At 42.2% G+C, this 23758-nt stretch overlaps 1 protein-coding gene across 1 annotated transcript; it reads right to left on the bottom strand.

Annotated features, from left to right (window-relative positions):
* Positions 1 to 22233: 22233 nt before the first annotated feature.
* LOC142554672 (uncharacterized) lies at positions 22234 to 22749 on the bottom strand. Its single transcript, XM_075665337.1, has 2 exons — positions 22587 to 22749; positions 22234 to 22418 (listed from the first exon to the last, which is right to left on the bottom strand). Exons 1-2 carry the CDS (start codon positions 22747 to 22749, stop codon positions 22234 to 22236), a joined length of 348 nt encoding a protein of 115 aa, XP_075521452.1.
* Positions 22750 to 23758: the final 1009 nt, after the last annotated feature.

The following is a 23758-nucleotide window of genomic DNA, read 5'->3' as shown; positions in this document are numbered from 1 at the left end:
AGCTCCAGTGGGTCAAGACAGAGAGGTCCTGGCCAGAGTACAGATGTGACAGGTGTATATTGTACTACTTGTGGAGGCCGACATGCCACAGAGCAGTGTCAGGGAGTGATGGGCAGATGTAACATATGTAAGCAACAGGGACATTTTGCCAGAGTCTGTCCCCAGAGAGGTGCACAGAGATTTCAGAGTGCAGGGTCATCAGCATCAGTGACTCAGCCTGAGAGGCAAGCTTCGTCTGTCCATTCCTTCCAGCCCACGCCTACACAGTCCCAGCCTAGAGCCAAAGGTGGCCAGACAGTGAGCCAACCTCCCAGACAACAAGCTCAGGTGTTTGCATTGACGGAAGAGCAAGCCCAAGATGCAACAGACGATGTGATTGCAGGTAACTGTTTTCTTTGCGGTTATCCTGCATATGTATTGATAGATACAGGTGCATCACATACATTCATATCAGAACGTTTTGCATTGACACATGCATTGCCTGTAGAGTCATTGTCTACTGTAGTGTCTATTTCTTCTCCGTTGGGAAGTGGTCTGATATCTGTGACTTCAATCAGACATTGCTTACTACAGTTTGAAGGGCATGAGATTGATTTAGAATGTGTTGTACTTGGTTTATCTGATTTTGATTGTATTGTCGGGATTGACATGTTAACTAAGTACAGAGCCACCGTAGACTGTTTTCACAAGATTGTCAGATTCAGACCTGAAATGACAGAGGAGTGGAAATTCTATGGTATGGGTTCCAGATCTCGGATTCCCTTAGTATCTGCTCTGGCTATGAGTAGATTGTTGCAGCAAGGAGCAGAAAGGTTCCTTATTTATTCAGTAGATTTACTGAAATCGAGCCCGACATTGGCAGATTTGCCAGTAGTACGGGAGTTTGCAGATGTATTTCCTGACGAGATTCCAGGGTTACCTCCAGCCCGGGAGGCAGATTTTAGCATTGATCTTATTCCAGGTACCGTTCCTATTTCGAGAGCTCCATATAGGATGGCGCCAATAGAATTGAAAGAATTGAAAGCACAATTAGAAGATCTTCTAGCCAAGGGATATATCAGACCTAGTGTATCTAGATCCTTGGGGTGCTCCAGTGCTATTTGTGCGAAAGAAAGACGGTTCTATGAGATTGTGTATAGATTACAGGCAACTGAACAAGGCAACGAGAAAGAACAAATATCCTTTGCCTCGTATCGACGACTTATTTGATCAGTTGCAGGGATCATCTATCTATTCCAAGATCGATATGAGATCTGGATATCACCAGCTGCGAGTACGAGATATTGATATACCAAAGACAGCATTCCGAACCAGGTATGGACATTACGAATTTATTGTCATGCCTTTTGGTTTAACGAATGCTCCAGCGGTGTTCATGGGACTAATGAACCGTGTCTTTCAGAGGTATTTAGATGAATTTGTGATTGTTTTTATTGATGATATTTTTGTGTACTCTAAGAATCTGAATGAGCATGCCAATCATTTGAGAATTGTGTTGCAAACATTGAGAAATGAAAGATTATATGCGAAACTGTCAAAGTGTGAGTTTTGGCTGAGACAGGTTGTCTTCTTGGGTCATATCATATCTGGAGATGGTATTTCTGTGGATCCGAGTAAAGTGGAAGCTGTGATCAGTTGGCCGAGACTGACTTCGGTGCCTGAGATACGCAGTTTCATGGGTCTAGCAGGGTAACTATAGACGATTCATCAAAGATTTCTCCAGTATTGCGAAGTCAATTACCCAGTTGACACAAAAAAATGCTCCGTTTGTGTGGTCTGCGGATTGTGAGTCTAGCTTCCTAGAGTTGAAGAAGAGGCTGACCAGTGCACCTGTCTTGATGATTCCTTCAGGTACTGGTGATTTCGTTGTATATTGTGATGCATCTAACAGAGGGCTGGGATGTGTTCTTATGCAGCGTGGTCATGTGATCGCATATGCTTCTAGACAGCTGAAGCCACACGAGATTCGATACCCCATTCATGATCTTGAATTGGCGGCTATCGTATTTGCCTTGAAAATCTGGCGTCATTATCTTTATGATGAGAAATTTGAGATTTACTCTGACCATAAAAGCCTGAAGTATCTGTTTTCTCAGTCAGAGTTGAACATGATGCAGCGTAGATGGCTTGATCTACTGAAAGATTTTGATTGCGAGATCAAGTACTATCCAGGGAAGTCAAATGCAACAGCAGATGCCTTGAGTCGAAAGGTTTGTGCCCTATCCTTATCAACGATAGGTGTTTCAAATTTAGTTGAAGATTGTTGTTTGTCTGGTTTAGCATTTGTCACAATCGTAAACCATTAAGACTTGCCACGATTCAAGTTGAGCCAGATTTGATTATGAAAATCAAAGAAGCTCAAAGAACAGATCAGAATATACAGCAGTCAATTCAGATGGTCAGATCAGGACATCAGTCTGAATATCAGGTACGTGATTTTGTCCTGTATGTGAATAACCGTATTGTAGTGCCAGATGTTTCGGAGTTGAAACAATAGATATTGTCAGCAGCGCATTGTAGTCGGTTCAGCATTCACCCTGGTGGCAGAAAGATGTACAACGACTTGAAGACACAGTTCTGGTGGAAACAGATGAAATCAGATATTGCCGAATATGTGTCTAAATGCTTGAATTGCCAACAGGTGAAAGCCGAGAGAAAGAAGCCCGGAGGTTTACTTCAGAGCCTATCTATTCCAGAATGGAAATGGGATCACATTTCCATGGATTTCGTGACGAAGTTACCTCGATCATCCCGGGGTTGTGATGCGATTTGGGTTGTGATAGATAGATTAACCAAATCAGCGTGTTTTATTCCGTACAGGATGAAGTACAGACATGATCAGATGGCTGAGATATATGACAGAGAGGTAGTCAGATTACATGGTGTGCCGAAGTCTATCGTATCAGATCGTGATCCACGATTCACTTCACACTTTTGGCACCGTTTGAGGCGTTATATGGCAAGAAGTGCATATCTCCTCTATATTGGGATGATATATCTGAAGTACCAGAACTTGGGCCTGATATGATTCTGGAAATGACTGAGAAGGTGAAGATCATTCAGAAGCGAATGAAGACGGCACAGGATAGGCAAGCCAAGTATGCCAATATCAGACGTAGACCACTAGTATTTGAACAAGGAGACAGAGTGTTTTTGAAGATTTCTCCTTTCAGAGGCGTTGTCAGATTTGGCAAACGCGGGAAGTTGTCTCCTTGATACATCGGTCCATACGTTTTTCATGTATCGATGCTGCGTAGATACATGACAGATTGTTCTCATGTCATTCGACCTGACGAAGCTGAGCTGGATCAGACATTGAGTTATGTTGAACAACCGATACAGATTCTTGATCGGAAAGAGAAACAGCTCAGAACGAAGACTTTTTTACTCGTGAAAGTCCAGTGGAATCGTCATGGCACCGAGGAAGCGACTTGGGAGACAGAAGCAGATATGAGACTGAAATATCCCGAGTTATTCTCATGTTGTGAGTATTTATTCAGCTTTTGATTTTACTGATGTTGTACATACTTTGATTTATTGATTTCATGTTTGAGGACGAACTAATATCTAAGAGAGGGAGAAATGTAATGCCCTAGATTGTACGTGGATAAAATGAAAAGATGAAGTGTTGCTTAAAGAAAGGGACCGCACCCGCGGTGCATGGATAGAAAGTTAGCCATTTTTACAGTAGGGTTACCGCACCCGCGGTCCAAGAAAGAGTGCACCCGCGGTTGATGGACAGAGAGTTGGAAAGTATTTACAGAAATGACACCGCACCCACGTTGATGACACCGCACCCGCGGTTTTATATGTAGCGCACCCGCGGTCGTCGATTTTGGAAAGTGGATGGACCGCCGAAGCATGAGCTCACCCGCGGTTCCTGAACTACCGCACCCGCGGTCATGCGTGTTACTTGAAAAATATGACACTTGCCCCTCAACATGCAAGATATATATATTATGTGTCTTCATCTCCTCTTCTGGGCAGCTGAGAATCGAGAGGGAGAAGGGATCAAGGAAAAGGAAAGTTCTTTCACTTTTGAAGCTAGTTTGTAAAAGAATTTTACATCCAAACGTTAATCCGATTTCGGTTCTGAACTCCTCTCATCAAAGGCTTTAAGGGGATATTTGATAGTGACAGATTCGTCATCGAGACTTCGACATCGACAGACATTGTGCGACGAAAGGTATAATTCATGTTTTGTTTTGAGAAGACACAACTCAAATGAGATTTAATTTGAGTTTCCCAACCAAATCACATACTAGAATTGTTGTTTATCTTTTGATATGAATTTGATTTGTTTATAGATCTATATTCAAATCTCTTGATAGGATGCTGTCTTGTTTATAGATTTATATTCAAGCCTTTGAGATAGGAGAGTCATTGGCAGACTTGCCAAACTAGATGTTCGGGGGTATCGACGCTTCGGACCAGATTCAATCCGATTGTAGACATTCGATACAGGTATGACCGAAGTCTAGGAATAAGACGTACAGTCACCCCGATTGGGAGGGTAGGTGACAGCCATTGACGTCTTATTCACACCGGGATCCCTAGAGTAGAGTCGATTCGAGTCAAGACATGATTTGATTTGAGTTGCATGTTTAGATAGATCGGTTTCATAGACTATGGAGCCATTGTTATTGCTTTTATGCATGATTTATGATTTCGTATCTGTAGAACCCGTAAATCAGTAGACGTATAAGCCATGCATAATTCTAGATTTTTAAATTTAATTGACTTCATTGCATGATTATTTTAAATGCGTTTGTTTGAAGTTAATTATTTCATTATTTCAGTTCAGTAGATTGATTTTTAGCATTTCAGTATTTTCAGTGAGGCCGGACCGGAGTTGGAGTTTTGAGATAGAATTTAAGATTCGAGAAATATTTCCAGAAGTTAATTTAGCTAGCAAGTAAGTTCATTTAAGTTAGAAAGGGAGGTTTGAGGATGTAATTTAATTATTTGAGGTGATTAAGAAATGAACTCATTTAAGTTATTAAATTAATGGGTTAGCTCACTAAATTAATTAAAGGATTAGTAAGGCTTTCAAGGATTATTAGTTGACTAGATAACAATATTTCCCCTTCATTTTATTGCAATTTTCGGCCCCCATAGTTGCTAGACAATTTAATTGCCAACTCATCAACCTTTTGACCATTTCTTTGCATGTAAGTTGTAGGATAATTCTAGGATTTTTGGGAGCACAATTTAATTAATTGATGGACATATCCTAGACTAGAAAATAAGCAAAATTTCGGCCACCACCTCCTAGAAGCATCCACCAACTCATTTGATATCAATTCAAAATTCAAATTCAAAAGGGGAGTGGACTTGGTCTTGATATGATCCTATTTTTGTGCACCCTTCTCCTCACCTTCATAACCACTCAATCCCTCTCCCTCTCCACCGAAATACCTCACCATTCAGATCCATTTTCAGTGTAAAAATCGTGAGTCTTAGCTAGAGGGAAGGCAAGAAAAAAATCGAGAACTAGAAAGAGCAAGAGAAGCGCTCCACCTCCTCCGTGCCGCGTCGTCGTTGTTTCGTTCGTTTTCTTTCAAAACGAAACCAGGCATGTCTAGATTTCTTTCAAACCTCAATCAAGTCATATTATCATTTATTTTTCAGTACATGATCATGTTTATTCAAGTAAAAATCGAGATCCATGTCAAAACATTTTGAAACCTCACATGCAGAATTTTCGAATTTATTGGCAAGCTTCACGTTTTTCTGAGTTTTGATGGTTTCAGGTATTGGATCGACTCCAGGCTCCCAAGGCGGCTTGTATACATGTAGTAGGATGCATTAGGACCATGTTGGTCCATGCAAACCAGCCCCATGCTTGCTGGAAATTCAGAATGACAGCAAGTTCCCCATAAGTGCAGAAATGTGATTCGAAATTTCAGTTTTGTGTCAAGGGTTGTGGATCTGATCTTGGCTGCCCCAAGGGCCTTTAGCCATGGTTGGATCACTTCCCTAGCATGTCTAAGACGTGACTAAGTTGCCCTTTTGGTGGCTTGGTCCATGGCTCATCGGTTTTTAAATAATCAACAAGAACAGCCCCTTTCCCCATTCGGCCCTTCCATTTTTCAGCATATGGTTCGTTTCTTTTGTGGCTTGGTGTGGATCTTGGTTGGCCTATGGCCCTTAGCCACGGTTCATATCATGCTCCTAGATGTCTAGATCGTGCCATGGTCAATCAAATGGCCACTGGAACGACGCAAGACATCGATCATAGCATAAACACTACACACGCATGCACGTTGCTCTCGGTTGGACCCTTCGGTTGAGTTTTGGTATGATGCGGATTGTGGCTGGCCTAGGGCCCTTAGCCATGGTTCAAATCATTCCATGGGATGTTGGTAAGAGTCTCTGGTCGGTGGTTCACGCCCCAATGGCCGGTAGCCTCGAAAACGACACAAGGAAAAACAAGTGCGCAGCTGCTGTATTTTTGACAGCAAGTATGCTGCTGTTCAGAAGCGTCGTTTGAGTTCTTGGTTGGCTTTTAGCCCATGGCCTTGGACTGGACAGTGCCTCATTGAGTTAGGAAGGTCATGTTTTTGACCGTTTGTCATTTGGATCATTTTTGAGGTCGTACAAGAATTTACGGTGCAATGTGCCAAATTGACTCTCGAAAGAGCGTTTCGTGTTTTGGCCTCCATTCCACCTAGATTTCGACCCTATCATTTTAGGAACATTATTTTATGATTTTTCAGCGTATTTTAATCATGACTATATGTCGGTTCAGTGTCGGTTCAGGTTGGCTCGGAGTCATGATTAAATGCGAAGTCATTAGGCGTCATAGTCGCATCTTTTGAACGTAAATTGCATAGTTGGTCATGTTTAAACTATTGCATATTTTTCATGGCACAGTTAGGTTGCAGCAAGCCTGGGAACGATCCAATCCAATCCAGTTGGTAAAATTACGGGACATTTTCATTACGCCAGTTAATTATTTTACGTGCATTAAACAGAAAATGATTATTTTTGAGATTTATGCGATATGGCTTGTGGTTCATTCACTATGTGGGAGTGTTATTTTATACGGTCGCCAGTGACCGATCAGTTCAGTATGGTACCACCCGGTCGCCAGTGACCGGCCAGCTCAGATCAGTTTCAGCCTCCCCGGTAGCCAGTTACCGATCAGTTCAGCTTAGTGCAGTGGCCACAGGCGTAAAACATAATCTCAACAGAAAATTTTACCAGATATTTCAGTACAGGCTCCAAGGAGCAAATATTTTTACAGTGATTTTCAGTTCAGTTATGCACGTATTATAATTGCTCAGTACAGATTATTTTCAGTATGCCTCAGGACAGGATATGTTAACTCATGCATATTTTAAATTCAGATTTTTACTCGTTACCTGCGATTTATGCATGCTGAGTCTTTAGGCTCACTAGACTTGATTGTTGTAGGTACTGATGAGGCCAGGGCCGAGGGCGGGGACCAGTGAGCCAGCTTGGGTCGGCAGTAGTGGCACCCGAGGACCTCAGAGCAGCAGTTGTTATTTTCTTCGCAAACAATTTTTATCAGTTGTTGGATATTTTTAAATCGTTGTTGTTGGCAAAAACTTTGATTTTCTTCCGCTGCAATATTTTGAAATATTGAACTTGATTCACCAGTGATTTTATGAATGAGGCCATTTAAGTTCTTTTAAAAAGAAAATCTTTAATTTTCCGCAAATTTCCAAGAAAAGAGTTTTAGGTCCTTCACAGTTGGTATCAGAGCCGACCTCTCTTAGTACGGTGTGGTTCGGGGACGAACCAAGCGGAAGCTGGTGGGCATGTGAGGCCCGGGGCCGAAGAGGGCGGGGGGTGATCGCCGGTGCCATCAGTTGCACGGACAATGAGCGGCTCCTGGCAGGCTTCTAGGTGAAGGGAACATGAATGAACCGAACCCACACGGGAATGAGAGGGATTCCGAGACTGTTCAATGTAATGGACTGTACAGTTGAAGAGGGCTTAAAAGATTTGATTTGTACTACTCATATCACGAAGGTGCATCTTCTTTTCGGTAGCTCATCACATAAGAACTCCAAAGTTAAGCGTGCTTGACTTGGGGCAATTTTGGGATGGGTGACCTCCTGGGAAGTTTCCCAGGGTGCGTGTGAGTGAGGACATAAGCACGCTGGAAAGACTCGTCTTGATACAGTGAGGACAGTCGTCGAATTTGGGGCGTTACAAGTGCTATCAGAGCCAGGTTCTGTATAGGGTTTCACTACTACTGACCGCGAGAAGCTCACGAAGCCACGCCTTTGGTCTGTAAGTTTTTCAGTTCAGCATTTTGTTCAGCATTTCAGTTATAGCATGAATTATTTTGTCAGCATGCTTCCAGATTTTCAGTATTTCAGAGTTCATTTAAAATAAATTATGGAATTATGCATGTTAGTTACGTATGGGTTATGTTGGAACAGTATGCCCCCTAGACGCATCTTAGAGCGCAACAGAGAGGAGGAGCCTCGCCGAGAGGACAGGGAGGAGCGTAGACCAGAGGGAGACCTACCACCTCCTCCACCGCCCCTACAGGACATGAGTGCCCAGATGTTAGCTGGGATGGCACAGTTCTTCGCACAGTTTGCGGGGGGCAATGCCGCAGCCGTAGCCGCAGCCGCAGCCAGGCCGACAGGGCCCGAGGCAGTGTATGAGCGATTCATGAAGATGCGCCCGAAGGAATTCTCTGGGGCATCAGACCCCATGGTTGCCGAGGGATGGATCAAATCCCTCGAAGTTATCTTCGATTTTATGGAGCTGGGGGACGCAGACCGAGTCCGATGTGCCACCTACCTGTTCACTGGAGACGCCCGCTTATGGTGGGAAGGAGCTTCGGTAGCCCTGACATTGGCTACACTTTCTTGGACCCGCTTTACAGAGGTTTTCTACTCCAAGTGTTTTGCTGAGGAGGTTCGCACCAGGCTGACCACCGAGTTCATGAGCCTGAGACAGGGGGATATGTCGGTTACGGAGTTTATCCGTAAGTTCGAGAGGGGCTGTCACTTTGTGCCCCTGATCGCGAATGATGCCAGAGCCAAGCTGATGCACTTCCTGGTGGGTTTACGGCCGATCTTGCGCCGGGATGTTAGGGTATCTGACCCTGCTACTTATGAGGTTGCCGTCTCCAAGGCCTTAGCCGCAGAGCAGGATCTGCGGGATATCGAGAGGGATCGCCAGGGCAAGCGCCCAGTCCAGGCACCGCACCGCCCTCCTCCTCATCAGCATCAGCAGCAGAATAAGAGGCCTTTTCATGGACCGCCCAGGAACCGAGGCCAGCAGCAGCAGCAGCAGCAGCGGGGACGCCCAGCCCCGAGGACTCAGGAGCACCCAGTTTGTCCCAGGTGCTCACGTCGCCATCCTGGAGCATGTAGGGCTGGCTCAGGAAAGTGTTTTAAGTGTGGCAGTCCAGACCACATGTTGCTGCAGTGTCCTCAGAAGAATCTGCCTACCCAAGGCAGAGTTTTTGCTCTCCATGCCGCGGAAACCAACCCGGAGACTATGTTGTTGACAGGGAGAATTTTTATATCTGGTTCCGCTACCAAGGCCTTGATAGATTCAGGGGCCACTCACTCATTTATTTCAGAGGTCTTTGCAAACTTTCTCAAGATCCAGACCATTGGGCTAGATACAGCCTTTTCAGTAGTGTTGCCGTCAGGCGAGGAGATGGCAGCTACCAATGTTATCCGAGATATAGACCTTGAGCTGCACGGTAATCTTGTTTATGCGGATCTGATTGTGCTACCGATGCCGGAATTTGACATCATCCTAGGGATGGACTGGCTATTGAGGAACAGAGTGTTGATAGACTTCCAGCGGAGATCCGTTCTTGTCCGACCGCCTGGAATGGAGCAGTTCTTATTTGAGCCGGACAGGTACTTTTCTTTACCGCGCATTATTCCTTATGTTCAGGCTAGGAAACTCATGCATAGAGGGTGTCGGGCATTTCTAGCGACCTTTTTATCTGTCCCCGAGGAACCCAGCCAGTCAGCCTCAGATGTTCGGATTGTCAGAGATTTCTTAGACGTTTTTCCCGAAGACGTCTCTGGTATGCCACCCGAGAGAGAGGTGGAGTTTTCCATTGAGCTTATGCCAGGTACGGCTCCGATATCCAAAGCGCCATACCGACTAGCACCGACAGAGATGGCAGAGCTTAAGAAGCAGATCCAGGAACTTCTCGACAAGGAGTTCATTCGCCCGAGCTTTTCTCCATGGGGCGCGCCGGTCTTATTTGTGAAAAAGAAGGATGGCTCGATGAGGCTTTGCATTGACTACCGGGAGTTGAACAGGGTTACAGTGAAGAATAAATACCCACTGCCGAGGATTGAGGATCTGTTTGACCAGTTGCAGGGAGCTTCAATTTTCTCCAAGATAGATCTGCGTTCCGGTTATCACCAGTTGAGGGTGAGAGATGCTGATGTCTCGAAGACAGCTTTCAGGACTCGTTATGGCCACTACGAGTTCCTAGTGATGCCGTTCGGTCTGACGAATGCGCCAGCAATCTTCATGGATCTAATGAATCGCGTATTTCAGCCGTACCTCGACCAGTTTGTGATAGTGTTCATAGATGACATTCTCGTCTACTCCAAGAGTCGGGAGGAGCACAGCAGGCATCTGACCACAGTGTTGCAGACATTGCAGAAACATAAACTATTCGCAAAGTTCAGTAAGTGCGAATTTTGGTTAGAGAAGGTGGCGTTCTTGGGCCACATTGTTTCTAGCAGTGGCATTGAGGTAGACCCGGCGAAAGTTGCAGCAGTCAGAGATTGGGTTGTGCCTCAGAATGCATCAGAGATCCGCAGTTTTCTTGGGCTAGCAGGATATTACGGGAAGTTCATTCAGGGATTCTCATCCATCGCCGTTTCACTCACAGCACTGACAAAGAAAAATGTGAAGTTTGTGTGGAGCGAGGAGCGTCAGAAGAGCTTCGATACTTTGAAGCAAGCTCTTATCTCAGCACCCGTTTTGGCTGTACCGTCAGGATCTGGTGAGTTTGTCCTTTATACCGATGCTTCGAAGCTTGGTTTAGGTGCAGTTTTGATGCAGCATGGGAGAGTGATAGCGTATGCTTCTCGAAAGCTGAAAATCCACGAGAAGAATTACCCTACCCATGATCTAGAGTTAGCGGCCGTAGTTTTTGCTTTGAAGATTTGGAGGCACTATCTGTATGGAGAGAAGTGTCAGATCTTTACCGACCACAAAAGCCTCAAGTATTTCTTTACGCAGAAGGAGCTGAACATGCGTCAGAGACGTTGGTTGGAGCTTGTGAAAGACTACGATTGTGACATTAGCTACCACCCGGGTAAAGCTAATGTAGTTGCGGATGCTTTGAGCAGGAAAGTCGCAGTGATGGCTCATTTGACGATGCAGAAACCTCTTCAGATTGAGATGCAGAGGTTTGATCTTGAGACTTACCCTCAAGGTAGAGTTCCTCGTTTATCTACCTTGACTATCCAGTCCTCTCTTTTTGACCGTATTCGCAGCGGTCAGGCAGCAGATGAGCAGTTGGCACAGTGGAAGAAGAGAGATGAAGCTAAGGGCAGTGTTTTGTATACAGTCAGCGACGGTATTGTGAGATACCGAGATAGGATATGGGTTCCTAGCAGTGATTCTATCCGAGCAGACATCTTATCAGAGGCCCATACGTCCCCGTACTCCATTCACCCTGGGAGTACGAAGATGTACAAAGATCTGCAGCTATTGTATTGGTGGCCAGGAATGAAGAAGGACATCAGGCGTTTTGTATCCGAGTGCCTGACTTGCCAGTTAGTGAAGGCCGAGCATCAGAGACCAGCAGGTTTGCTCAAGCCTCTTCCTATTCCCGAGTGGAAGTGGGAGAACATTACCATGGACTTTGTGACCGGATTGCCGAGGTCAGCCAGAGGATCGAATGCTATCTGGGTGATTGTAGATCGTCTTACCAAATCAGCGCACTTCTTGCCTATTAAGACGACTTTCACCATGGTTCAGTATGCAGAGCTGTATATCCGAGAGATAGTCCGACTCCACGGTATTCCAGTTTCTATCGTATCCGACAGAGATCCCAGATTCACTTCCTCGTTTTGGAAGAGTTTGCATTCGACTTTGGGTACGAAGTTGCTGTTTAGCACAGCTTTCCATCCGCAGACGGATGGGCAGTCGGAGCGAGTTATTCAGATCTTAGAGGATCTTCTCCGTGCTTGCGTCATTGATTTCTCTGGGAGTTGGGAGTCGAACTTACCATTGGTAGAGTTCACCTATAACAACAGTTTCCAGTCGTCTATAGGTATGGCTCCGTATGAAGCACTGTATGGCCGCAAGTGTAGATCTCCTGTTCATTGGGATGAAGTAGGAGAGAGAGCAGAGTTGGGTCCAGAGATGGTTCAGCAGGCAGCAGATGTAGTAGTCAAGATCCGTGATAGGATGAGGACTGCCCAGAGCCGACAGAAGAGTTATGCCGATCAGCGGAGGAGAGAGTTAGAGTTTGCAGTGGGCGATCATGTCTTCGTGAAAGTGGCACCTATGAAGGGTGTCATGAGATTTGGCAAGAAAGGGAAGCTCAGTCCGAGATTCATTGGACCGTTTGAGATCCTCGACAGAGTTGGGACGCTAGCGTATCGTGTGGCTCTTCCGCCAAATCTGGCCGGAGTACACAATGTCTTTCACGTTTCCATGCTGAGGAAGTATATGGCAAATCCTTCCCATGTGCTGAATTTCGAGCCGTTGCAGCTTACTCCGAACTTATCTTATGAGGAGAGACCCGTGCAGATCCTAGACAGACAGGAGAAGAAACTTCGGAACAAGCTCGTTAAGCGAGTCAAAGTCAAATGGCTCAACCATTCAGAGGAGGAAGCTACGTGGGAGTCTGAGCCGGAGATAAGAAGTCGATACCCTGAGTTATTCGGTGAGTTCTAATTTCGAGGACGAAATTTATTTAAGGGGGGGAGGATTGTAGAACCCGTAAATCAGTAGACGTATAAGCCATGCATAATTCTAGATTTTTAAATTTAATTGACTTCATTGCATGATTATTTTAAATGCGTTTGTTTGAAGTTAATTATTTCATTATTTCAGTTCAGTAGATTGATTTTTAGCATTTCAGTATTTTCAGTGAGGCCGGACCGGAGTTGGAGTTTTGAGATAGAATTTAAGATTCGAGAAATATTTCCAGAAGTTAATTTAGCTAGCAAGTAAGTTCATTTAAGTTAGAAAGGGAGGTTTGAGGATGTAATTTAATTATTTGAGGTGATTAAGAAATGAACTCATTTAAGTTATTAAATTAATGGGTTAGCTCACTAAATTAATTAAAGGATTAGTAAGGCTTTCAAGGATTATTAGTTGACTAGATAACAATATTTCCCCTTCATTTTATTGCAATTTTCGGCCCCCATAGTTGCTAGACAATTTAATTGCCAACTCATCAACCTTTTGACCATTTCTTTGCATGTAAGTTGTAGGATAATTCTAGGATTTTTGGGAGCACAATTTAATTAATTGATGGACATATCCTAGACTAGAAAATAAGCAAAATTTCGGCCACCACCTCCTAGAAGCATCCACCAACTCATTTGATATCAATTCAAAATTCAAATTCAAAAGGGGAGTGGACTTGGTCTTGATATGATCCTATTTTTGTGCACCCTTCTCCTCACCTTCATAACCACTCAATCCCTCTCCCTCTCCACCGAAATACCTCACCATTCAGATCCATTTTCAGTGTAAAAATCGTGAGTCTTAGCTAGAGGGAAGGCAAGAAAAAAATCGAGAACTAGAAAGAGCAAGAGAAGCGCTCCACCTCCTCCGTGCCGCGTCGTCGTTGTTTCGTTCGTTTTCTTTCAAAACGAAACCAGGCATGTCTAGATTTCTTTCAAACCTCAATCAAGTCATATTATCATTTATTTTTCAGTACATGATCATGTTTATTCAAGTAAAAATCGAGATCCATGTCAAAACATTTTGAAACCTCACATGCAGAATTTTCGAATTTATTGGCAAGCTTCACGTTTTTCTGAGTTTTGATGGTTTCAGGTATTGGATCGACTCCAGGCTCCCAAGGCGGCTTGTATACATGTAGTAGGATGCATTAGGACCATGTTGGTTCATGCAAACCAGCCCCATGCTTGCTGGAAATTCAGAATGACAGCAAGTTCCCCATAAGTGCAGAAATGTGATTCGAAATTTCAGTTTTGTGTCAAGGGTTGTGGATCTGATCTTGGCTGCCCCAAGGGCCTTTAGCCATGGTTGGATCACTTCCCTAGCATGTCTAAGACGTGACTAAGTTGCCCTTTTGGTGGCTTGGTCCATGGCTCATCGGTTTTTAAATAATCAACAAGAACAGCCCCTTTCCCCATTCGGCCCTTCCATTTTTCAGCATATGGTTCGTTTCTTTTGTGGCTTGGTGTGGATCTTGGTTGGCCTATGGCCCTTAGCCACGGTTCATATCATGCTTCTAGATGTCTAGATCGTGCCATGGTCAATCAAATGGCCACTGGAACGACGCAAGACATCGATCATAGCATAAACACTACACACGCATGCACGTTGCTCTCGGTTGGACCCTTCGGTTGAGTTTTGGTATGATGCGGATTGTGGCTGGCCTAGGGCCCTTAGCCATGGTTCAAATCATTCCATGGGATGTTGGTAAGAGTCTCTGGTCGGTGGTTCACGCCCCAATGGCCGGTAGCCTCGAAAACGACACAAGGAAAAACAAGTGCGCAGCTGCTGTATTTTTTACAGCAAGTATGCTGCTGTTCAGAAGCGTCGTTTGAGTTCTTGGTTGGCTTTTAGCCCATGGCCTTGGACTGGACAGTGCCTCATTGAGTTAGGAAGGTCATGTTTTTGACCGTTTGTCATTTGGATCATTTTTGAGGTCGTACAAGAATTTACGGTGCAATGTGCCAAATTGACTCTCGAAAGAGCGTTTCGTGTTTTGGCCTCCATTCCACCTAGATTTCGACCCTATCATTTTAGGAACATTATTTTATGATTTTTCAGCGTATTTTAATCATGACTATATGTCGGTTCAGTGTCGGTTCAGGTTGGCTCGGAGTCATGATTAAATGCGAAGTCATTAGGCGTCATAGTCGCATCTTTTGAACGTAAATTGCATAGTTGGTCATGTTTAAACTATTGCATATTTTTCATGGCACAGTTAGGTTGCAGCAAGCCTGGGAACGATCCAATCCAATCCAGTTGGTAAAATTACGGGACATTTTCATTACGCCAGTTAATTATTTTACGTGCATTAAACAGAAAATGATTATTTTTGAGATTTATGCGATATGGCTTGTGGTTCATTCACTATGTGGGAGTGTTATTTTATACGGTCGCCAGTGACCGATCAGTTCAGTATGGTACCACCCGGTCGCCAGTGACCGGCCAGCTCAGATCAGTTTCAGCCTCCCCGGTAGCCAGTTACCGATCAGTTCAGCTTAGTGCAGTGGCCACAGGCGTAAAACATAATCTCAACAGAAAATTTTACCAGATATTTCAGTACAGGCTCCAAGGAGCAAATATTTTTACAGTGATTTCCAGTTCAGTTATGCACGTATTATAATTGCTCAGTACAGATTATTTTCAGTATGCCTCAGGACAGGATATGTTAACTCATGCATATTTTAAATTCAGATTTTTACTCGTTACCTGCGATTTATGCATGCTGAGTCTTTAGGCTCACTAGACTTGATTGTTGTAGGTACTGATGAGGCCAGGGCCGAGGGCGGGGACCAGTGAGCCAGCTTGGGTCGGCAGTAGTGGCACCCGAGGACCTCAGAGCAGCAGTTGTTATTTTCTTCGCAAACAATTTTTATCAGTTGTTGGATATTTTTAAATCGTTGTTGTTGGCAAAAACTTTGATTTTCTTCCGCTGCAATATTTTGAAATATTGAACTTGATTCACCAGTGATTTTATGAATGAGGCCATTTAAGTTCTTTTAAAAAGAAAATCTTTAATTTTCCGCAAATTTCCAAGAAAAGAGTTTTAGGTCCTTCACAGTATCAGCATGTATACATGTTTTATACTGGGATTTGTTCTCACCGGAGTTTCCGACTGTTGTTATGTCTGTATGTGTGCATAACAACAGGTGGGGCAGGATCTGGGTCACGTCAGAGATGAGATCAAGATAGCGTGGTGACTACGGGCGCAGAAGATCAATAGTGATGTTGTACTAGATTTGTACTACTTGTAGTTTATGGTTTGTATTAAACACTAGTGATGTGTTGGTAGTAAAACATGACATGTATATTATATGGGTTGTAATTAAATAAAGAAAGATATTATGCTTAGTATTTACATTTGAATTAATGTTAAAAAGCGAAAATTTGACCCACATTTTGAATAAAGATCCAATTAATCCCAAAAAGAATTGAGTTAGAGCCCGGGTCCCCACATTATTGACCGTAAAGTTAAGGTACTAAGGAACAAAGAAATTGGCTTTGTTAAAGTTCTTTGGAGGAATCATGTGATTGAAGAGGCTACATGGGAACCAGAGGAAGAGATGAGACAACGTTATCCGGATTTATTTTGAAGTAAGAAAATTTCGGGGACGAAATTTTTATAAAGGCGGGAGATTGTAATATCCCAAGCTTTTATCTTTCTATTGTCAATGATGTTATTCTATGGTTTGGTGTTATGGATATAGGTTAAGTTATTATTGATCATGGATATTGATATGGTTTATGAGTATAGTTGATGGAAGGGTTGGTATTGCATGTTATAGCATCAATATGGTTATTGCATTGTATTCATGGTTATTTATTGTATGGTTTTGGTATGGTTAAGTAGATGGTTGTGTATTTGAGGAGTTGTTGTTGTCATGAAGGTATAATGTTGGGAGTTGGATTGATGGTTTGGATGGTTTGAGCCAAATATGTTTTTGGGGTGTAGAAATGATATGAAAATTTTGGTATCTGTTACGGTTTTTAGCATAATGAATGGGATATTGATCCAAATGGCATGAGGCCAATTGCATTAGAAAGCTAAGATCCAGGGCTACAACTTTCTTATTTTGAGTTTTGTTCAAAGAGTTGAGAAAAATGAGTCAAAAGTGGCCCGAAGTGTGTCGTGTGTTTCATTGTCCCTGCAACGACACATGTTGGGAGAATGGGCATAAATTTGTACTCAAACCTCCAAATGACCTGAAATATGTGAAGCTTCAAGAAACACATAGGGCTACAACTTTCATGTTTACCACTTCTGCTAATTCGCAAGAAAAATTGCAGTTTTGGCCCCTGGCAGTGGGTACACAGACCCCTACACGGGGTCCGGGTCTTGCCATGAAAAATGAGTGATTTCCCGAGTGTTCACGGACCTTTACACGGAGGGGGGCACGGGGTCCGTGTATTTGGCGTAGAACACATATTTTTAAGAGTTTCCAAGCCATTAAGTTATTCATTTGCTTACTCCTCTTGCATCCATCGACTTGGGGAGTTTGGGTTCTTTATTTCTTCTCTTAATTCCTTTCTTTCCAAGGTTTGAATCTTCAAGTTGGAGGTGTGATCTTCATATCCTCAAGAGCAAGTAACCAAGGTAAGGGAATTTATCTTTTGGGTATTTGGTTGAAGTGAAGGGAATGGTGGTTTAGGCCTGAATGGTAATTTATAGGTTGAAGATGTGTAGTTAATCGTATATTCTTGATCTTGTGTTGTAGGATCAACCACCATGAAGCTATCACAACAAGTTCTATTGGTTGTAAGTGGGATTTTTCCTTGAATGCATCTCATGGCCTATATGTATGATGAATGATGTTGTTATTGTTCCTAGCTCCTTTAATCCATTGATTATATACTTGTTATGTAATGGTTCATTGATTGAAAGAAAAGGAAAGGAATTTTGATGTCAATTGCTAAGAAAGGAGCTAGTTCTAATTACATGCACACCACATGTTTGATACAATGATTCAATGGTTCTTTTTATGGCTTGATAGTTATATGGTAGTGGTGGTGCTCCTAGCACTTCTAAACCCACATAACGGAAGTTGATCAACATTTAACATGTACAGTGACTGATTTTGACTGAAATGTACACTTGGTATAGCGATAGAAGTGTCGAGGCATGGAAGGTGCATGTGCCAAAGTTTGGAGAATTATATTTTGTTAAAATGGTTTTGAGTATTGCACCTTGGTTCATGTTTTGAACAAGAAAATTATGTCACATCTTTTGTCAAACACTTGGTATTTATGAAGATGGGATTTATGTGTATTTTGGAAAGATTGATTGTGGTAATGTTTATTCTGTTTGCTTGGGAATATTTGGTAAATATATATTTAGGTGCAAACTTTGCATTTATAGTTTATTGTCCATGGTAAGGGTGTTGCACTTCCTCCTTCTTTATATGGGATACATGACGTTTTTCATGTATCGATGCTGCGTAAATACATGCCTGATGCTTCTCATGTCATTCAGCCTGACGAGGCCGAGCTTGACGATACACTGAGTTATTTTGAGCAACCATTACAGATTCTTGATCGGAAGGAAAACAGCTCAGGACGAAGACTATTCCTCTTGTGATAGTTCAGTGGAGTCGTCATGGCATTCAAGAAGCGACTTGGGAAACAGAATCAGAAATGAGACAGAGATATCCAGAACTATTTTCATGACGTAAGTAACTATTCATTTTTTGATTATATTGCTTCTTTTACTTGTTTTGATTGATTGCTTGCGAGTTCGAGGACATACTCATATCTAAGAGGGGGAGAAATGTAATGCCCGAGATGTGAATTGGTAGCAGAACTTATTAATACATGATTTGATGTATTTATCGAAGGGCGAGGAAGACGTTGCGATTCGATTTTAGTTGTAAAATATATTGTTGGGGCAGCAGAGACAGTGCACCCGCGGTATAAAAGCCACCGCACCTGCGGTAGACGCACCGAGACAGGAGCGCACCCGCGGTCGTGTCTTCTGAATTTGTGGAAGTATTACAGTAGGCTCAGCGCACCCACGGTGCAGAGATAGCGCACCTGCGGTGCGATGTGTTGAGCAAAGATTAAGCCATTTGCCCTTAGACATGCAATATATACGTGAAGTGTCTTCATTTCCTTCATTTTCAGCAGCTGAGAACCGAGAACAACATTCAGCAACCCTCCAAACTTCATTTCATCTTAGAGATTTGATTGTGAAGCATCTAACCATCCGATTTTCGATCCAAACTTATATTTGAGCTCCTTGCATCATAGGCTTCTAAAGGATGTAAGTTTTGTTATGTTCTTGTTTGAATTGGCAATATGATGTTGGGAGAAATCAGATTTGATTGATATTATGTGTTCTTATGATTATTTCGAACTCATATTCGCAACCGGATCGGAGAACGGATATGATATGCAATCTTTTTCATGTTTCAGCATGTTTTGACTTGAGTATATGCAGATTTCAGTACAGTAGATTTTGCTATGATGAGAATTATGAGTTATGGTTATTGATTATTGATGTTTGAGTTGACCAGTATCGCAAGATTACGCCGTTATGTCGTCGGAATGTACCGAGATTGAATATTGATCCGTATGTATATTGATTCGAGTTAGAGATTGATAGAATGCATCTTGAATATGTCATTTCAGATTGGTCTTGACAAGCTTCGACATCAAAACTTCGACATCGATAAAGATTGAACAACGAAAGGTATAATTCATGTTGATTCGGGAAGATACAACTCGAATTAGATTTGATTTGAGTTTCCCAAAATCACATACTAGATTGTTTATATTTTGATATGTTTGTGCTTTGTTTATAGACTTATATTCAAGCATTTAATATAGGAGAGTCATTGGCAGAATTGCCAAATTTCTAGATGTTCTGTGGTATCGACGCATAGGAGCAGACGTACTCCGATTGTAGACATCCGATACAGACAGGACCGAAGTCTAGGTAGGAATAAGACGTACCGTCACCGCGATTGGGAGGGTAGGTGGCAGACTGTGACGTCTTATTCACACCAGGATCCCTAGAGTTAGATACGAGTCGAGTCCAAGGCATGAATTGATTTAAGTTACTTGTCTTATATTGTTTATGTTTCATAGACTATGGGACATGTGGTTATTGATTTTATTGATGATAGTATGTGATATGAATCTTTGTACGAACGAATATCAAACATGATTAAAATCGAATCGCGCCCTCAATTCAATAACGAACAAAGAATCGTTGTTGTCCCGATCTTTTGAATCAAGTTTGAATGTGTGATATTCACCTCTAATGTAACACCCTTAACCATGACAGTAAACTATAAATGCAATAATGCGGAAGCCTTATAAAAGATTTGGAGAAAAGTAATAATTAATAAAATTTTGGCAAAGTTTGCACCAATATATAGATTTACCAAATATTCCCAAGCAAACAGAATAAACATTACCACAAACATTCTTTCCAAAATACACATAAATCCCATCTCCATAAATACCAAGTGTTTGACAAAAGATGTGACATAATTTTCTTGTTCAAAACATGAACCAAGGTGCAATACTCAAAACCATTTTAACAAAATATAATTCTCCAAGCTTTGGCACATGCACCTTCCATGCATCGACACTTCTATCGCTATCCCTTTTTACCTGCATCACATGACATAACTGGAATGAGTTTACAAAACTCAGTAAGTGGAACTTTCAATAATAATTACATATACAATAGTGTAAAGAAATGAATCATTACAATAAAACCATAGGAAATGCTATCGTTCAATGGAATATATAGTTAACAATTATAAGATGGCATTCTATCAACCATTTCTTTCATTTTCCTTGTATGGCATTGATAAGTCATCCGTCGATGGTATACATGTACATTTCAGTCAAAATCAGTCACTGTACATGTTAAATGTTGATCAACTTCTGTTATGTGGGTTTAGAAGTGCTAGAAGCACCACCACTACCATATAATTATCAAGCCATAAAAAGAACCATTGAATCATTGTATCAAACATGTGGTGTGCATGTAATTAGAACTAGCTCCTTTCTTAGCAATTGACATCAAAATTCCTTTATTTTTCCTTCAATCAATGAACCATTACATAACAAGTATATAATCAATGGATTAAAGGAGCTAGGAACAATAACAACATCATTCATCATACATATAGGCCATGAGATGCATTCAAAAAAAAATCCCACTTACAACCAATAGAACTTGTTGTGATAGCTTCTTGGTGGTTGATCCTACAACACAAGATCAAGAATATACCATTAACTACACATCTTCAACCTATAAATTACCATTCAGGCCTAAACCACCATTCCCTTCACTTCAACCAAATACCCAAAAGATAAATTCCCTTACCTTGGTTACTTGCTCTTGAGGATATGAAGATCACACCTCCAACTTGAAGATTCAAACCTTTGAAAGAAAGGAATTAAGTGAAGAAATGAAGAACCCTAGTTCCTAAGTCGATGGTTGCAAGAGGGAAGAGAGAAATGACTAACTTATTGGCTTAGAAACTCTTAAAAATATGTTTTCTACGCCAAATACATGGACCCCGTGCCCCCCTCCGTGTAAAGGTCCGTGTATACTCGGGAAATCACTCATTTTTCATGGCAAGACCCGGACCCCGTGTAGGGGTCCGTGTACCCACTGCCAGGGGCCAAAACTGCAATTTTTCTTGCGAATTAGCCAAAGTGGTAATCATGAAAGTTGTAGCCCTATGTGAGCTCCCCAAATTTCAGGTCATTTGTAGGTCTGAGTAAAGAGTTATACCCATTCTACGAAAATGTGTCAGTGTAGGAACAACGAAACACACGACACACTTCGGGCCACTTTTGACTCATCTTTCTCAACTCTTTGAACAAAACTCAAAATAAGAAAGTTGTAGCCTTGGATCTTAATTTCTAATGCAATTGGCCTCATGCCATTTGGACAATATCCCATTCATTATGCTAAAAACCGTAACAGATACCAAAATTTTCATATCGTTTCTGCACCCCAAAAACATATTTGGCTCAAACCATCCAAACCATCAATCCAACTCCCAACATTATACCTTCATGACAACAACAACTCCTCAAACACACAACCATCTACTTAACCATACCAAAACCATACAATAAATAACCATGAATACAATGCAATAACCATATTGATGCTATAACATGCAATACCAACCCTTCCATCAACTATACTCATAAACCATATCAATAACCATGATCAATAATAACTTAATCATATATCCATAACACCAAACCATAGAATAACATCATTGACAATAGAAAGATAAAAGGTTGGGATATTAAAATCTCCCCCCCTTATAAAAATTTCGTCCCCGAAATTTTCTTACTTCAAAATAAATCCGGATAACGTTGTCTCTTCTCTTCCTCTGGTTCCCATGTAGCCTCTTCAATCACATGATTCCTCCAAAGAACTTTAACAAAGCCAATTTCTTTGTTCCTTAGCACCTTAACTTTGCGGTCAATAATTTGAACCGGCACTTCTTCATAGCTCAGATTAGGCAAAAGATCCAATGCTTCGTGTCGAAGAACATGGGATGGATTTGACAATTACTTCCGTGACATTGAAACATGGAAGACATTGTGAACTCGATCCAAATCCAGTGGCAAAGCCAATCGATACGCTCTTTCACCAATCCTATCCAGAACCTCGAAAGGTCCAATATAGCGAGGACTCAACTTACCTTTCTTTCCAAACCTCATAACTCCCTTGAGGGGAGCTATCTTAACGAACACATGGTCACCTACATTGAATTCCAAAGGCCTTCTTCGAACATTTGCATAACTTGTCGGTCGAGATTGAGCTGTCCTCATTCCATGTCTGATCAGTGCGACTACATCAACCATTTGTTGAACCAACTCGGGTCCCAACATCTTCCTTTCTCCTACTTCGTCCCAATATAAAGGTGATCTACACTTCCTACCATATAATGCTTCATATGGTGCCATGCCAATCGAGGACTGGTAGCTGTTATTATATGTGAACTCGACAAGAGGTAACTTCGAATCCCAACTACCAGGAAAGTCAATAGTACAGGTCCTCAACATATCCTCCAAAATCTGTATAACTCTCTCTGATTGCCCATCGCTCTGAGGATGATAGGCTGTGCTAAAGGCCAACTTTGTACCCAAAGCTCTATGGAAACTTTTCCAAAACTCAGATGTAAACCTTGCATTACGATCTGAAAAAATCGACACGGGTATCCCATGATGATACGAATCTGACCGGGTGTTACGTGCTAATGGTTGAAAGGAGATTTAAGATGCGTTGTTGCCGCGGACTTTCAAGCTTGATTGTGATTAAAGATGATGAATCAAGCATATTCAAGCAAGTGGTGGAATTCAACAAAGAATATACCGAAGGACCTATAACGAGGGGACGTGGCAAGAAGTTTAAAAAAGCACTTCAAGAACTCATGATGAACTACCAAGGAGGATCTACAAATTGGATGACTAAATTAGAAGAGGTTGGGAATCATGGGAATAATATTGGAGGTCTTTGTAATGTTATTCAAGTGCAATTGCCGAAGGTCCAGCGCACCCGCGCTAAAGCAGGGACCGCACCCGCGGTCCATGATAAGCAAATTTAAGAAAATTTCCCGAAGCTGCACCGCACCCGCGGTCAAATCATTAGCGCACCCGCGGTCTGTTGCCGAAGCTACACCGCACCCGCGGTCTTTTGGCGCACTTTCGTGTAGAAATTGTTCACAACTTTCTTTATGACTTTTCACACAACTTTTCTCGTATTTTATTGTTTATTTAATGCTTGTAATCACTATGAACGAAACATTATTGAATGATATAAGAAAAACTTGAGGTTCTCTCAATTTTCAAGGCTTTTAGCTTTGTTCTTCAC

This window comes from Primulina tabacum, chromosome 8 (genome assembly GCF_025594145.1).
Source record: "Primulina tabacum isolate GXHZ01 chromosome 8, ASM2559414v2, whole genome shotgun sequence".
Taxonomy (NCBI): domain Eukaryota; kingdom Viridiplantae; phylum Streptophyta; class Magnoliopsida; order Lamiales; family Gesneriaceae; genus Primulina; species Primulina tabacum.
This window is presented reverse-complemented; position numbering and strand designations above follow the sequence as displayed.

Coding starts and splice junctions, on each gene's coding strand:
- LOC142554672 (XM_075665337.1), bottom strand. CDS start 22,749: ATGGTTGATGTAGTCGCACTGATCAGACATGGAATGAGGACAGCTCAA. Junction 22,419..22,586: donor TATGAGGTTTGGAAAGAAAG/GTAAGTTGAGTC, acceptor TTCGACACGAAG/CATTGGATCTTTTGCCTAAT.